The sequence below is a fragment of the Gracilinanus agilis genome, chromosome 6, assembly GCF_016433145.1.
Source record: "Gracilinanus agilis isolate LMUSP501 chromosome 6, AgileGrace, whole genome shotgun sequence".
NCBI lineage: Eukaryota > Metazoa > Chordata > Mammalia > Didelphimorphia > Didelphidae > Gracilinanus > Gracilinanus agilis.
Genome location: NC_058135.1, coordinates 236568482 through 236585570, shown reverse-complemented (window position 1 = coordinate 236585570; position 17089 = coordinate 236568482). Strand labels below are relative to the sequence as shown.

At 34.0% G+C, this 17089-nt stretch overlaps 1 protein-coding gene across 1 annotated transcript in view; it reads left to right on the top strand.

Annotated features, from left to right (window-relative positions):
* STK33 (serine/threonine kinase 33) overlaps nt 1-17089 on the top strand; it is a 217884-nt gene that overhangs the window by 115917 nt on the left and 84878 nt on the right. The window contains exons 6-7 of the mRNA XM_044682102.1: nt 9115-9253; nt 11548-11636. Coding sequence (XP_044538037.1) covers nt 9115-9253; nt 11548-11636 — 228 coding nt within the window. The remainder of the gene's footprint in view (nt 1-9114; nt 9254-11547; nt 11637-17089) is intronic.

Here is a 17089-nt window from a genome sequence, read left to right as displayed (position 1 = left end):
AATTTCCATCAATTTAGGAATGACTGAACAAGTTGTGGTATATGGTTGTACTGGAATACTATTGTGTCATAAGAAATGATGAGCAGGAGGATTATAGAAAAACTTGGAAAGATTTACATGAACTGATGCAAAGTGAAGGGAGCTGAACCAAAGGAACATTGTACATATTAATAGCAATATTGAAGGATAATTAACTATAAGAGAATTAACTATTCTCTTCTATATAATCATCTAAGACAATTCCAAAGGCATGATAAAAATGCTATCCACCTCCAGAGAAATAAATATTGCAATCTGAATAGAGATTGAAGCATATTAATTTTCACTTTGTTTTCTTCATGTTTTTCATCTTCCACAACATAACCAATATATGTTGTTCATCTATAACCTAGATTAAATTACTGCCTCAGCAAGATGGGAGAGAAAGAGAGGATTTGGAACTAAAAATGTTAGAAACAATATTTTTTAAAGAATTATTGTAATTTATGTATCTTAACACATCAATCATATGGGCACAGTGGTGTCTTTCATTAGCACAGAGCACTCCATATTGTATATGGTAGTAGTATAATTGGTTGTGCTTTTAAATAGTGTTACAAACTTTACTTTTACTTTTTGTGCTTTTAAATAGTGTTACAAACTTTACTTTTTGAGAATAGAAGAAACATTTTACTTGTGACTGTGATCCTCTGGGGAAGCTAGTTTTCAAAGGACATAGAATTCTATAGTTCTCATCATCCATTCTAACCCATCCATTTTACAGATAAGGGATCTAAAGAGCATGGAGATGGTCACATATTAAGTTATTGTCAGAATCAGAACTAGAATCAGGCTTCTTGATTCCTAGTATAGATAGCTTTCTACCACACAATATTGCCTTTGGTTTTTGCCCTTTTATTTCTTTAAAGATATTCAAAATTTTGTTTGATGCAAGATAATGAAGTAAGAGTCTGTTTATACATGACTAACCAGTGATAATTATGATGATCTTAATCAGAATATGAACCCTCTTATGTTGTGAAAGACAAAAACTGGCCAGGCCTTACAAAGACTTTCAGGATTCTCTTCAAATTGTTATAGTTTCCTTCAAATATCTGTTGTTTTCTGCTCTCCCACTAATAGGCAATGTTATTTGGGACTTAGATAGAATGATAGAACATTAGTGGTAAAAAAGAATCTACTCCAAACCGACCCTCCCCACCTTGTCCACTTCCAGGCTCTGTTTTATAGGTGAGGTTCAATTCTAGTTGCCACAGCTTATGAGGAAAATTCATAAACTGGAGCACATTCAAAAGGAAGCAGGATAGTAAAACTCCTGGAAACTCCCCAAACAGTGAGTTCTTTAGTCTGGAAAAAGAATGTCTTCAAATATTTGAATAATTGTCAGATGAAAGAGGAATTACATTAGTTCTGTTTAACCATATATAGACTGGAGAAATTTTTAACATGGGATCCATGAATTTGTGTTCTTTAAAAACATTTTGATGATTTTATTTCAACATATAGGTCATAATTGACAACAACTACACTAAGACTTTTGGAACAACTTGCATTTATATTTGCATTCATATGTGTTCTACTTTATTCCTTTAAAACATTATTGCTAGAGAGAGTCCACAGGCTTCACCAAACTATCAAAGGGATCCATGACAGACAAAAAGGTGAAGAACCTTGATAAAAATCTAGTTTGGGGCTAGATATTTGAGAAAACTTCCTAACAAATCCCTATCCAAAAGTGAAATGTCCTGCCTTTAGAGGCAATAAGTTCCCTATTACTAGAGTTCTGGAGGTAAAGTGGGCAGAGAAATCACTTATTGAGGATGTTGAACAAAGCTTATTCATGAATAAAGAATAGATGATTCCTGAAGATCATTTTACATCTTCTGGCCTTAAAGACCACTCTCATGCCCATCTCTTATCTAGGATAGTTGGCTCATTTAACCTGTCTTTCTATGACCAGGTCTTCAAATGCCACACTATCCTTTTCATCTTCATTTAGATATTTTCCACTTCTAGAATTTTTTCATTCTGCTTAAAAATGGTTAAGGGAATTGGCAAAGACCAACCACCTAATTGTGTGAGGGTTAGTAGAGTCAGAAATTCAACCTTGGCCATTTCTGAAGCTAGTGCTTCAAATTCTCCATTTCCAAGTCAAAATACTTGGTATTCCATATTGTATAAAACAGTAGTATTATTGGTTGTGCTTTTAAAAAGTGTTATATCCTTTAATTATTCTTCATAACAAGAAATTGCCATATGATCTTAGAATATACTATCCTGATTTATAAACATAAAAGGCCTGATAACTACTATTACTTTGCTGCCACTAGGAAAATAGAGGAATTTATGGTGTTTATTTTCATCCTGAAGTCTGGAATAGCTTAAAGGAAAATTTACGGAAATTGGCTTACTTTTAGATATATGGCTGTGTCCCCACAATTGTGTAGTTTGCCCTTAATTCAGTTAGGCTGGCTGCACACTTCCCAACATGGTTAGCCTTATCATTTGAGCCATCTGAATGATTGATGGAATGGCTATTTGATTGATTAGGCCCCAGTGATTGCTATTGATTCCCCAAACTGCCGATATGACATGATCAGCTGTGCTATGGTCTAAAGCATTCTCTGACTAGAGATATTGCCTTAGTTTAAGTAGATGTTTCTGAATATCAATTAACCAAATCCTTTTCCACCAGTGACATTTTTCCTCTTGGATTTCATTGAATTACCCGGTGTCACATTTGTTACTGAGACAATTGTATGTAATACATATATTTTAAACAAGCATTTTGTCTTATGGGTATAAAAATCATGACATGTTGATCTATGTAAGTGGTCTACTTGTGCTACTTTTCTATACTAGTGAGCTGTCAACCAAAATATGAGCCCACTATCGAAACTTATTTCATGAGCTTTAAAATGGAATTATGCAACTAAAATGTCTAGAAAATTCCAGGACTCCTGCAAGACTGACTTATCTGTAATATGAAAATGTGTTGGCTTGTTGTTTCCTTGCAATAAGAGTAGAATGAGAAACTTGTATGATTCAGAGATGCATGGGATTTTAAAATTCATTCGGGAAGCCACCTCATTTTCAAATGAGCAAACAGATCTAGATGGGCAAGTCACTTCACAGAGATCAACCAGGTAGTCAGTAGTTAAGCCAGGAGTCATGTGCAGGAGACCATGTCTTTGCTATTTGCTCTTCCAATCCAAGTGTTCTTCTAGCTTTTTCTTTGCATTTCTTAATTAATGATATTGACAGTTTAGCACTGAATCATAATGTTGTAATGAAGGGTGAAGAGGGAGAGAATTCAGAACTCAAAATTATTAAAAGTGAATCTTAAAAATAAATAAACAGGGGGCAGCTGGGTAGCTCAGTGGAGTGAGAGTCAGGCCTAGAGACAGGAGGTCCTAGGTTCAAACCCGGCCTCAGCTGTGTGACCCTGGGCAAGTCACTTGACCCCCATTGCCCACCCTTACCACTCTTCCACCTATGAGACAATACACCAAAGTTAAGGGTCTACAAAAAATAAATAAACAAACAAACAAACAAATAAATAAATAAATAAACAGTATTTTTAATTAAAAAAATGACAAGCAGAATGGTTTCAGAAATACATGGGAAGACTTATATGAACTAATGAAAAGTGAAGTGAGAAGAACCAGAAGAACACTTATGTTCACAGAAACAATGTAAGGATGATCAACTATGAAAGACTAAACTACTCTACTCAGGACAATGATCAAGACATTTTCAAAGGGGATCCATGATGAAAAATACTATCTACTTCTAGAGAGAAATGATCAACTCCAAATGTAGAGTGAAGCATACTTTTTTCATGTACTTTTATTTTTCCGGTTTCATTTTTCTCTGTGTTTTCTTTTGAAACATTGCTTATATGGAAATGTGTTTTGCATCTCTTCACAGGTATAATCCATATCAAATTGCTTACCTTTTCAAGAAGGGGAAAGAGGTGGGAGGGAGGGTAAGAATTTTGAATTCAAAAAATTTTAAATGATCATTAAAATTTTTACATGTAATTGTGAAATACTTAAAAAATAAAAAAAAAAGTTTACAAAAGATAAGTGAGGTATGCCTGACCTGACAAACACCACTCCTTTCTAGTAGCCTAAGTCAGCTTAGGAAACCATATTGCAGACCAGAACATTGCTTACTGAATTGAATTGGTTGTTAAGAAATGTTTCCATCAAGCAGTAGTAGTTTTAAGAATGAAAAGTACTGGTTCATTCTACGGATCTATATAAAAAAAAACAGTGTTGATTGCTTAGAATCAGGTTGCCCTCTTCCTTGTCCAATGCTGGAAAAATATTCATGCAATAATAGACAGTTATTGGATGATTATTGTGTGCATGGTACTGTGCTGCTGGGAGGTACAAAGATCAATAGAACATACAACATGAGTTAAAAGAGTCTTCAAAGTCCATCTACTCCAATCTATACCTAGCCAAGAATCTCCTTTACATTTTCCTCAGCAAATTGTGATCCACTTCATATCTACACACCCCCAGTAAAGGGGAACCTATTCCCTCCTAAATCAACCTATTCCTCTTTTAGACTTCTCCATTGTTAGGAAGTTATCATTCTAATGAGCTGAGATTGGTCTCTCTATAACTCACCCATTGCAACTACTTCTGCCTTCTGGAGCGAAGTGGAATAAATCCAGTTCCTTTTCTATAAGACAGCTCTTCAGATGTTTGAAGATCACACTTGACTTCTCTTTTCTAAGCCCCAAATCCCCACCATTGTTTACCAAATAGAATTGGTTATTAAGGAATGTTTCCAAGCAATAGTAGTTTTAAACTACTGGCCCAATCTATGGATCTGTTTTTTTAAGTATATAAAAAACACTGAATCTAGGATGATGGAAAAACATTCTCTAGTCCTCTCCTCATTCTAGATCCTTATTTTGGATGTGTTCCAAACTGTCTATGTCCCTTCATTCATTCTTGACATGATGCCTTGCAAAGCAGCCTTGGATACTATTCAGGTTGGGGGTTTGATATTTTCTGCCATGTCACAGTTTTCTCTTGAATTCACTCACACTGGGATTTTAAAAAAATGATATGTTTTATTATCTCATTAATTTCTGTGTATTTCCTTCCCCTTTCCTTATTCAGCAAAGAGTTAAAAAGAAAGATAGTCCAGCAAAACCAAGCAGCATATAGATCACATCTAACAATATTTGCAGTATTCCATTACCAGAGTCACTCAACTCTGCAGTGATAGGAGGGAGGTGAAATTTCTTAACTCTTCTCCAGGTTCAAGTTTGGGCATTCTAATTACACAATATTTAGATTTGTTTTATTGTCCTATTTACATTGTTGTTATCATCATGTATACTGCTTTTCTGGGTCCACTTGCCATAATGAGTCGGGTTGTACAAGCCTTTCCTTGATTCTCTAAATTCTTTATATTCTTATGGCACAGTAATATTCCATTACATTCATGTACCTTGTTTAACTATTTCCCAGATGACACGAACCTACCTGTTTCTAGTGCTTTGCCACCACAGAAATGCTGCAATGAATATTTTTGTATTTATAGGACCTTTCCATTTTTGTTCTCCTTGGAGTATATGCCTAGTTGTGGAATCTCCAGGGTGAAAGGATATGGACATTTTATTCATTTTTAAAAACATAATTCTAAATTGCCTTCCACAGTGGTTGGATCAATTCATGGCTCCCCCAAGAGTGTATTAGTAGTCTCTGTCTTCCCATGAGCTCTCCAACATAGACTATTTCTAGCTTTGTTATCTTTTCCAATTTTCTGGATGTGAAGTAAAACTCTAGTATTGTGTTAATTTGCAATTCTAATATTTAGAGCACTTTTTCATATGGTTACTAATAATTTGCAAATCATTTTTGAGAACTCTTTGATCATATACTCTGACCACTTATTCATTGGGAAGTTCATCTTCATCTTATATATTTCTATTAATTGTTTATGTACATTTTAGATATAAAGAATGTATGAGAAATATTTGATGAAAACATTTTCCCCAGTTGGCAACCCCCCTTTTCCCCTAGCTTCCTAGCTACCTTGATTTTATTCATGTAAAACCTTTTCAATCTTCTGTCATTGAAATTATTTACTTTCCCCCCATGATTTCCTCTTTCCCTTATTTGGTTAAAGAGATTTCCCCTTTGGACATAACTGCAAAATATATTTCCATCTTCTTTCTTCTCATTTTTTATGATGCAACATTTTCTATTTGTTGAATATTCATTCAAAATTTATTTTCCTTAGATTTTTTTCACAAGAAAATCACAAAAATCTACTTATTTGTTCACTATGCTGGACCTTTGAAATTATTTTTTGAACCTAAGTGTATACCCTTTTAAAATTTCATCCTATTCCATTTGGTTCTACACTGCTAATATACTTTTAGATCATGGCTTTATCACTCAAAGTATTAGCTGTTAGATCATTCCTGGTAGGGGTAATTAGATACTCGGAAACCACCTAGTCCATTATTTTTATTTTGCAGATGATGAAACTGAGTTCCAGGGAGGAGAAATTACATACCCAATCTTACTCAGTAGAAATACCAGAATTTGAATTCAAATCCTCTGATTTCAGAGCCAGCACTCTTTCCATGACACAGTGCTGCCTCCCAAAAGTGAGATTTTGATAGATGTGTAAGAGTACAGAAAGTTTTAATGAAATTGAGGAAAGAGACTCATTTATATAAGCAGAATCCTGGAGGTTGTGTTTGAAGTAGGCCTTGAAGGATGAGAAGAATGCCAACAGGTGGAGGGGTGGGGAGTGAGATTGTGGTGGTGGAATTTTAGGCACAGGGCACAACATAAGTGAAGACATAAAGGTAGAAATAAAGCTAACAGACTCTTACTCCTATAACTTCTAGATGCCATGAAGATGACTGCCCTTCTTTTTAAGTTAGTCTTAACATGTAAGTGATGTGCACTCTACTTTTATATCACTTTCTACTTAAATTGGTGACTCTGATAAGACTTGAGGAAAACACTAATCTTAACTGCACTGTGCTTGTTTTTTTAGGGTAAATTCCTTTAGAGGAGATTCCTACAAGTATCTAGTCTTGGTCATTGTGCATTGATTCTTTTTAATTTCCTTTTCACAGGGTAGGCATTTCCTGACTTGGACTCTTGATTCAAAGTATACCTTATTTAGAAGCTTGCATCTCTGTACTAAAATCATCAGAATTTGAGGGCATATTATATTCTAAGGTCTCACATGGCACTAGTAGGCACTGAATACTTGTTTGGTGAATTAGACCCAGTTCTATAGCATGACTTATGAGATCTCAAGAGGAAAAAATATGGACATGTTTAAAATTGCTTAGTTGGTGAATCTTGCCTCAGCAAAGAAATACAGATTTAGATTTTGTTGGAAAAAAGATTCATTTTCTATTCCAGTCCCAGAAAAAGTCTCTACTTCTAAGCATTTAAGAGATATCTTCAAAAAGCAAAAAGTATCTTTAGACAGGTTTTTCCCATACTCCCGCTTTATCTCCTGGAGTATAAGGTAGAATGTGAGGATATATACAAACAGCAAAAGATAAATTAATACTTATACATAATTAGAGAGAATATTATTGCATAGAAGATAGGTTGGGAAGGAGTTGGGAAGAAATAGCAAGACACATTGGTTTGGCACAAAGATGAAATCTGAAAATAACTCGGGACCACTCTTATTCATGTCATGTGTTCATCTGTCAAAGCAAACCAATTAGTAAGGTCTTACCCATTCTCACCCATCAACCTAGTTTAAGGGATTCATTTAAATAAAATAGTTCTATAGTTTCCACACCATGATAGGTTGACTTCCTTCTCAGATATGGAGGTATGATGGGCTGGGAGTCAAGAAACCTGGTTTTTACTTTCAGTTCTGACACTAACTTGTTGTGTGACTTTGGTCAAGTTTCAAATTCTTTGGGCCTCAGTTTCATGATATGTAACAAAGGAAAGGGTTAGATTTAATGAACTCTAAGATGACTTCTTTTTTGAGATTTTTTGATGGTCTGACTTGTATGAGATTTTCTAAGACTAAAACATAGGATCCAGAGTAAAAGCATGAGTTGGTGCCAAAGGATCAGTAGAATTTTGGGAGTAAGTGAAAAGCATGATATATAGGATCAGGGAAAAAAAGATCAGTTAGAATGTGTCCTAAACAGAGAGTATGACGCAATTTACCATATTCCTTAACCTGTAGTCACATGCACATCTTAATGCTCAGTTATGTAATGTATGCCCTATAGTCTAGAATCCCCTAAATGAGCGTCAGCTGGACAGCTCCCTAGGCTACTAGCTTTATCTTCCAATGAAATAGCTATCTTCAAGTAGTAGTGAGTGTGAATCTAATCAAAATGCCAATCATAAACCAAGTGCCCCAGGACAGTAAACTGTGTCCAAACATAGGAAAAATACAGCTCAGTTCCAGATTCGCATAAGCAATCTGAAGAACACAAATCTCACCAAGTATCCTCTACTAATGAGTGAGGAAACCAATCCACTTGAACACACAAACACACTGATGATGCTTAAGATAAATGATCAGGAGATCATGGGAGCTCAGTTCACCACTATTACATAGCTATAGCATGAACATGGGTCCTACCTGGCTTCTTCCCTTACTTCCTTCTTCATACAGCTTTCTCTGCAGTAACATCAATATATTAGCCAGTTTGGTCATACCAATTTGACCCTAAAGCACCTCTGCTTAAATATTCACTGTGGTAGGCATAACCCCTGAGGGGGCAGAAGCATTAGGACAGCCTCCCATATTAATGCCCCCTGTATTTTCACTTCCACACACCTGATTATTCTCTTCTGCTCTGTGCTTTCAGTTAAGCTCCAAAGGGCTTTGAAAAATCACTTGGACATAGTAATTCTTCCCCCCCCCCCCCCGCTTTTTTTTTTTAATAATGTGACATGCTTACTTGGGCAAAACAGCATTTGAAATTAAATCACTCATCTTAAAAGACTGAGATTGTGATGTTTTATTTTTATTATCTATGTATTTAAAAGCTTGAGTTCATTTAACAATCCTCAAAAAATCTTAATAATCCATGCAAAAAGCTAAATAACTCTCTCTGCTCCTTTCAAATACCAGAGGATGTACCTTGTGATGGAACTCTGTGAAGCTGGAGAACTGAAAGAAATGCTTAGCAAAAAAGGGCATTTCTCTGAGAATGAGACAAGGCAAATCATTCAGGATCTAGCATCAGCTATAGCCTATCTTCATAAAAAGGGTAAGAAAAAATTCATGTCACATGTATTCAATTAAAATAATAATTATGATGATAATAAATTATGCTTATATATTTTATGTAAACTATATCAGTTGATCATTAAATTTATTTATTAACACATAGATGGTAGAATAATTATTGTTTGCATTTCACAGATGAGGAAACTTGGGTCAGAGGGCTAAAAGACCTTTCCCAAGGTCACATGGCTAGGTTAGTGATGTCACCAGGTAATAAGTGGCAGAACCAGTTCTCAAATCCAGATTTTTTAAATTTAAATCCAGCACTCTAGCATTGATTCATAAACCAAATACGAAAAGAGAAAGCTATAGATGTATATAAATGTGAATAATAAAGTAAAATGTTTGAAAATGGAATCCAGAAAATGTTTTTAAATCATCCACTAGATTGTAGATTTATAATTGAATGTGATTTTTAAAGGTCATGAGGTCAAAATTTCTCACTTTGCAGGTGAGGAAATTGAGGCTCAGCAAAGGCAAGTGATTTGCCCAAGGTCACTGATAAAGGGCAAAGCATGAACTCATATCCAGAGCTGCTGACTCTTTATCCAATATGGTCCTTACTGCATAGTGCTGTGCAATTTTGGTTAGTTCCAGGAAAACAATGAATACGATCAAATTTATTAATAACATAGACTGTGATTGTATCTTGTATGAAAAGTCTGGTTATTAAATGGAGAAAGCTTTTGATAAAATATAGCATTTATATAGCTTAAAATATTTAAAACTATAGCAGTAGAATGATCTTTCCAGAATATGATCAAAAGTATCTGAAACCACAAGCTAATATTGTATATAGGGAAGAAACACTAGAAACATTCCCTTTAAAAATGAGTGCTAAGTAGTGATATTTACTCTCATTTCTCTCATTTAACAGTTTTAAAAATCTTAGAAATAGAAATAAGGCATAATAAGTCAAAGGAAATAGTATTAGTCATTGAAAAGATAACAGTATCTCTTTTAGTAGACTACCTGGAAAACCAAAGGCAGTCAGCAATAGCAATGAAAATTAATGAAGCAATAATCTTCTATAAAGGAGTTGGAACCCACAAAAATCATCTGTTTCTGCAGCCCACTATCAAGAAGCAAGAGAAACTGATGGCAAAGAAATAACTTTTATAATAATGAAAAAATAGCAAATATATGAGCATTAATTTATCAAGACATATGAGAGCTATACAAATATAATTTTTAAATGACTTTGTTAGAAATCAAGGAAGAACTAAAGAAATGGAGGGGTGAGTTCAAACATAGATGGTTATAATGAGCCTGTTTCCCAAATTAACTTACAAATTTAACACATCAATCAAAATAACAAAAGCTTATTTTATAGTATTCAATAAAGTTGCAAGAAAATTCATGTGGGCCAGAATATTAAAAAATATGGAAAAAAACTGGTGAAGAGAAATTAGCATCACCCAGAAAGTAATCATTATAATCATTATATATAGTCCAGTGGCCTAGAACAGTATGAGGTGAGCTAGCATGTTCTTAGGAATAGTGACTAGTGTTAGTGAGGTTAAGACAGTCAGGGAACAATAAGATGAATAATAATGATGATCCATACTTTTTTTTTCTGTTGCAGCACATCTGTATGCATATAGGAAAATAATACCAGTCAGCTTTACCAGTGAAATTGCAGGTCTAATCTCCACCCAGTTCCTATTGTATAGCTAAGAATTGGGAAATAATTGATAACACATTTTTCTTTCTTCCTCACCTCCTCAGAAAGTTTAAAATATATTGTTTCAACACACTGAAGATTTTTCCACCTTAACTGAAGTGCCCAACAAATGTGTTTTTTAGAGGAAAGGTACAGATAATAATGATGATGATAATTCCCTTTACATAGCTCCTCATAGTTTACAAAGCACCTACCCTAAAAAAATAGCCCTACGGCTATTGGTAGGATAAAGTGTGTTTATCTCTATTTTACAGAGAAGAATGCAAAATCCTGAGAGGCGAAGTGAATGTCTTGCCCAAGATCACAAGGCGGGGAGTCTTCAAGTTAAGGCTACACAATCAGTTTGGGGAGTTCAGTTGTATTGCTCTATGCCTTATCTCCTATTAGGATGAGAGCACAGGAGTGGGGATAGAATTCTTGAATCTTATTTCTAGAATCTCCAATTTTTTTTTAACTTTACAAATGATTGTCATTGGGACATTTTGTGAGATATCTTTAGCAGATTCCTTTAAGAGTCACTCCAACTTTTACTTGGTATCTTTTCCAAATAACTAAATGTCTGATCTCAAGTCATCTACTTTTTGTCTTGCTAGATATTGTTCATAGAGACCTAAAATTGGAAAATATTTTGGTTAAAAGCAGCTATACTAATGAAAAAAATGAAACCAACTATAACATAAAGGTAAGAATATTAGTGCTAGAATGGATCTTAGAGATTATGAAGTTAAACCTAAGAAACTGTGGGTATGGAAAGTGATACCCAAGTGTCAAAGTCATTATCCCCTTCTAAATGCATATTTGTAGCTTTTTGAAGAGAGACTAAATGGTTTTCATTTTTAAAAAGTCTTCTCACAGATGAAGATGTAACTGACACGAATAATTTTAGAAGTTACATATTCTTCAGCATAAGAAAGCCTTTCAGCAATACCATTTAACTTCTCCAATTATTCTTGTCAGTTACATACTTGTCTATGAGGCTTTAACATTTTAAAAATAAAAAACCATTTACTCTCTGTTCAAAAGCCTACTTTATTAATGTACATACACATTTGGATAACTCTAAATCATTTGTTATGCTGAGCAAACAGATGCTCTGAACTATAATTAATTTCTAAATTATGCCTGACAATATAATGTAAATGTGTTTGTAATTTTGAAAAAAGCACACCTAGATTATGCTTTGATTCAACCAACAAATGCATTTCAACAAACATTTATGAAGTGTCTGCCACATGTCAGACCATCACAAAAGTCCTACTCTGGTGTTGCATGGCATGGAGATGACATGATTTCTGAAAAGCTATCCCAGGAGGGCACAAGTTTGAGTAGCTCTACCCTGCTGCAAAGATTCTGTGACAGGCAGAGACAAACTTCTCTGCTAGCTTTAGACCAACCTAGTTGAGCAGAGAGAAGAGGATCATAAGTAAGCTGACCAGCTGATGACTAGATGATGAATTATTTGGTTGTGTCAGCCCACAAAGCAAAGAAAAATAATAGATGCTCCTTAGTGACCTCTTTCTTTTTCTTCAGTATTACTAGCAGAATAGTGAAAAATAGGAAGGAGGGTCCTAGAAACCATAAAGTTTTTAAGCTAATACTAACTTGTTATTATAATGTGAGACTGTCCAGTGACAAAATAATTGACATGTTATTGTGGAACTGAATCATATTAATCTTAACATTCTTGGTATAAATGAAACTAGAAAATTTAAGGAATTTGCAGCAAAATGTCAGTGGTAGCTCCTAGATTCTATTTGGAGAGGTAATCAAGGAATTATTAAAGTTCTTTTCATTGTGCATACAAATGTAATTCAACTGTAAATATTATTGTCTGAAGGCAACAAGAAACATTTCATGGGACTATTTAGTCATCTGCTGTGGTGCTCAAGGTAAACATTTGCAAAAATAAAAGACTATCTTGAACATGATTGAGTTTTATGAATTAACATTTCTCATTTGTTGCAGAGGACAAAGATGTAAGGAAATTCAAGTAGGAACTCATGATACCCCAAACTAAATGAATATATGCTTTAATACCTAGTGACTTTAGTACCAAGGTGGGCATAGAGCAGTGGTTCCCAAACTTTTTTGGCCTACCCCCCCTTTCCAGAAAAAATATTACTTAGCGCCCCCTGTCACATACTATCACTGCCCCCTTATAGCTATTCACCACCCCCAAATGCAGCACCCACCAGGGGGCAGTGGCGCCCACTTTGGGAATCACTGGCATAGAGGAAGATGGTGAAAAATGTGTTGGTAAATATTATTTAGGGTTAGGAAATAAGAATGTTATAGACTATACAGACTATATGAAGTCTTATAGACTATATAGAAACCTAATGCCTTTATGTTGTGATTATTTTCTTCAAGAAGATGGTCTGAAGGCACTGGATATAGAGATGAAGAACAAAATCACACACACACACACACACACACACACACACGAGAGGGGGGAGGGAGGGAAAGAGAGAAATTTACTATGTTCTAGTAGATGGGAACTGAATGACCACTGATGATGAATCAGCTGCTTATGTAAAGGTGAAAATTAACACTCTTTTAGAAGAAAGGACCAAAACAAGATGAAGATGTAGCATGCAATTAAAATAGCCCCACTGACTTATTCAAACAAGCTATTTGATGCCAGAAAATGGATAAAAGAACAGATATAACAAGAACAGTTGCCATTTACTAGACCTCTAACATACATTTCCATAATGAGAAAGTCAAAAGAGTTAGAATCACTTCAGCCCCCAAATACTTGATCTCCTTGCCAAATAAGGAGTTGTGGAAGCTAATAAGGAAATCCTGATTTGTAATACAAAACCATTTTCAAAATCTTGGGGAATAGAATGGTAGAATATTTTGAGTAGTATGGTCTTATACAATAAGAGATAAAGGGTAAAAAAATCAGGTTTGGAAAAAAAAAACTTGTGGAAGATGCATTAAGCTAGCTCATTAATTGCAAGAGCCTTTAAGGATCAAATCGGAAGGAAAACGTCAAAAGAAAGGATCTATAAACCTTTCAACAAGAAAGTATTTTATTTAAAAATGAATAAAGACAAAGCATCTGGATATTTAATTCTCAGTTTCTAATGTGCTACATGATGAAGTAGAAATGACACATACTGAAGGTGACAAACTTTTTAAAGTATTGAGGGTTTGATTTTCAAGATATAAAAAGGGAGGAAGAATAATACTTATACTAGAAACACAGTAGCTAAAAATTGGCCTCATTCCAATGTTAATTAGCATGGAAACTTTAACCTGTTCTATTATTTCCTACCTGGCTTGGTTCAACCTTCTTTAGGCAGTCAGATGGTTTTCTCTTCTTAGAGATTTGCTAATATTTGTGCTAGATTTGGTGTGGACATCCAACTGACTTTATCCCTATTGTAGCTCAGAACTTCCAAATTATACAATCCACTAGCTTCAGCTTCCCATGAAAGGGATTATAGAACAGGTATGTACCACAACATTTAGCAAGATGGTATCCTTTTGTGAAAAGGATATATATATATCCTTTTCACAAACCTGACTATATATAATATATATATGTAATATATATATTATATATATAATCATGTCTTTTAGTCACACAATTTAATACAAGATCCTATTATATTTATTTTTGTTGACTTTACAAAGACTATGAAAATTCTTTGTAATTAGAGATCATTTCACTCTTTAAATCTCCACTGCCTGGCAGATAGTAGGTACTATTAGGATAATATTAAATACCTGAGAGTTAAATAACAAAACCTGTGAGTGAATAACTCCTAGGTGGGTTTGGGTAAGGTGAAGAATGGGGAAATAGAGTAGAGAGGGACACCACCACCAGAAGAATGAGCTGGGTTTAACACAGTGGGTTCTTCATGTCAGTTAGGTGTCAGGTATATCTGGGAAAGAAGGAAAAACAAGGAAGGTCTGTATAAAAGGGTTTAATAACAAATTGGGATGAAGAGTGAAGGGAAGTGGGAAAACTAACATTCAGAACTAGCAAAAACTACCAGGAGATAGAGGGATGGACACAGACTACACTAAAACTAATATCTATGAGCAGACTGCCTAAGGCAAGGCAATCTGGTTTGACAGGGGTAAGGGATCTCATGAAGATGTCCTTGGCTGTTCCCAGGATGTCATAGCTGGTCACAGGAAATCAGGATATGCAGCAAGATAAAATCCACAGATGAAGTGAGGGAGATGAGATAATCTGTGTGTGTCCACCACACCAGATAAATCCACTTCTCAACCTACAACTTCACTGGACTTGATTGAAGATGTAATGTCCAAATCCAAGGAAACAACTCTAGAGTATATAGTTCCCCAAAAGACACAGGCTCACCCTGACAGCTGCTCAAAACCCAACTGTCAGTCTTCAGAGTCACTGTGTATGTCTCTGTGACAAGATTCTAAATTCTGCTCTCTATCTATCTCTGCTATCTAACTCAGACATATTTCTCTACAATAGTTCCCCTCTTTGCACAAAGCCAAAATAGTGTTCCACACAATATTTTGGTATTTGTGCACTAACAACTAACTAAAATTCTAACCCCAAATAATAAATAAACTACACTTACTCTTTCTTATCTTGTCTAATACCTTACTTTAGGGATCAAGTTAAATAAAGGTAAAAGGAAAATTATACAATGAACAGTCACACAGTTTAAAGTACAAAGTAAACAAATACAAAACAAAATTCCAACAAAATTAACATCAAAATAGAAATATAAACACAAACTTCATGCAAACATTAAAATACTACCCTAATAAACTAATACAGAAAAATCTACTACTATTATAATGCAAAATTTTTAAAAAATATTCACTTAACACAACATTGCATAAGTTTTTATGTAAAAGTTAAACAAATACATGAAATTTACTTATGTAAATTACATTTAAATTGATAAAGATTTAAATAATTTTATTCTAAATTACACAAAACTGAACATTTCCATAAAACTGTGCATGCAACTTAATTAGTATCAAAATAACTACACATAGTAATTTAAGCATATACATATATACATATAATATATACAATATATACATGCATAGTGTACATATATGCACACATGTACATATAATGGATACACATTAAGTATATATATTTACACATGCTACATGTATACAAATACATGCACTATAATACAATTTTACAATCCTAACTATAGTATGCTCTATTTACACTTATTTACATATCTATTTATATAATTTTGTAATATGTGATCTGTAGTATGTTATATGTTCTTCATGTAATGGAATTTTGTTATGTATGTTGTAATGTATTTTGCAATGTATGTTAGTACCTTATCTTATCCTCTAACTCTAATCTAGATAACTATAGCCCTATCTCAAATAAACTCTTCTAAAACTATTTCTATATTATTAGGTTTTTAGTCTAAATAAATCTAACTAAATAACTAGCTATTTGTTGTTAGTAACTAACTATCCATTGTTTGTATTTATTTTATAGCTAATTCTAACTTTGTTAGTATTTATACATTATTTCACTCATGCAACTAGTGAATCAATGTATCCTAACCTGTTTATGTTTTTCTGTATATGTTTTTGTTATGTTGTTATTTTGTTATGTTCTGTTGCAATATGTTACTGTTTGATGTATGATACCTACCAAAACTTCAGATCTCCTTTCTTCTTATGTTGTTTCCTGAAGAAATCTCCTCTTCTCCTTTTTTCTGAAGTTCTTGAAGGTAATCACTACATATTACCTTCACTCCTTCATATGTAATGATGGATTATTATGAATATGTAATATGATACTATTTACATTACTCAAATTCCTTTGAACATTAGTCCATTAATTACATGATCAATACTCTTCTTTGGATTTTCCTTTAAATAAAGTCTTTATCAGTTTAATTTTTATAAGTCTTTCAGTCTTAGCACAATGTCCATTAATTCCTGAATCCTCTTCATCATACATGTCCTCTTCCATCCGAATGTCATTGTCATCGTCTCCTCCTCCTCCTCCTAGTCGTCCTCCTCCTCCTTTTCTTCTTTCTTCTTTATTTTTCTTCTTCTTCTTCTTCTTCTTCTTCTTCTTCTTCTTCTTCTTCTTCTTCTTCTTCTTCTTCTTCTTCTTCTTCTTCTTCTTCTTCTTCTTCTTCTTCT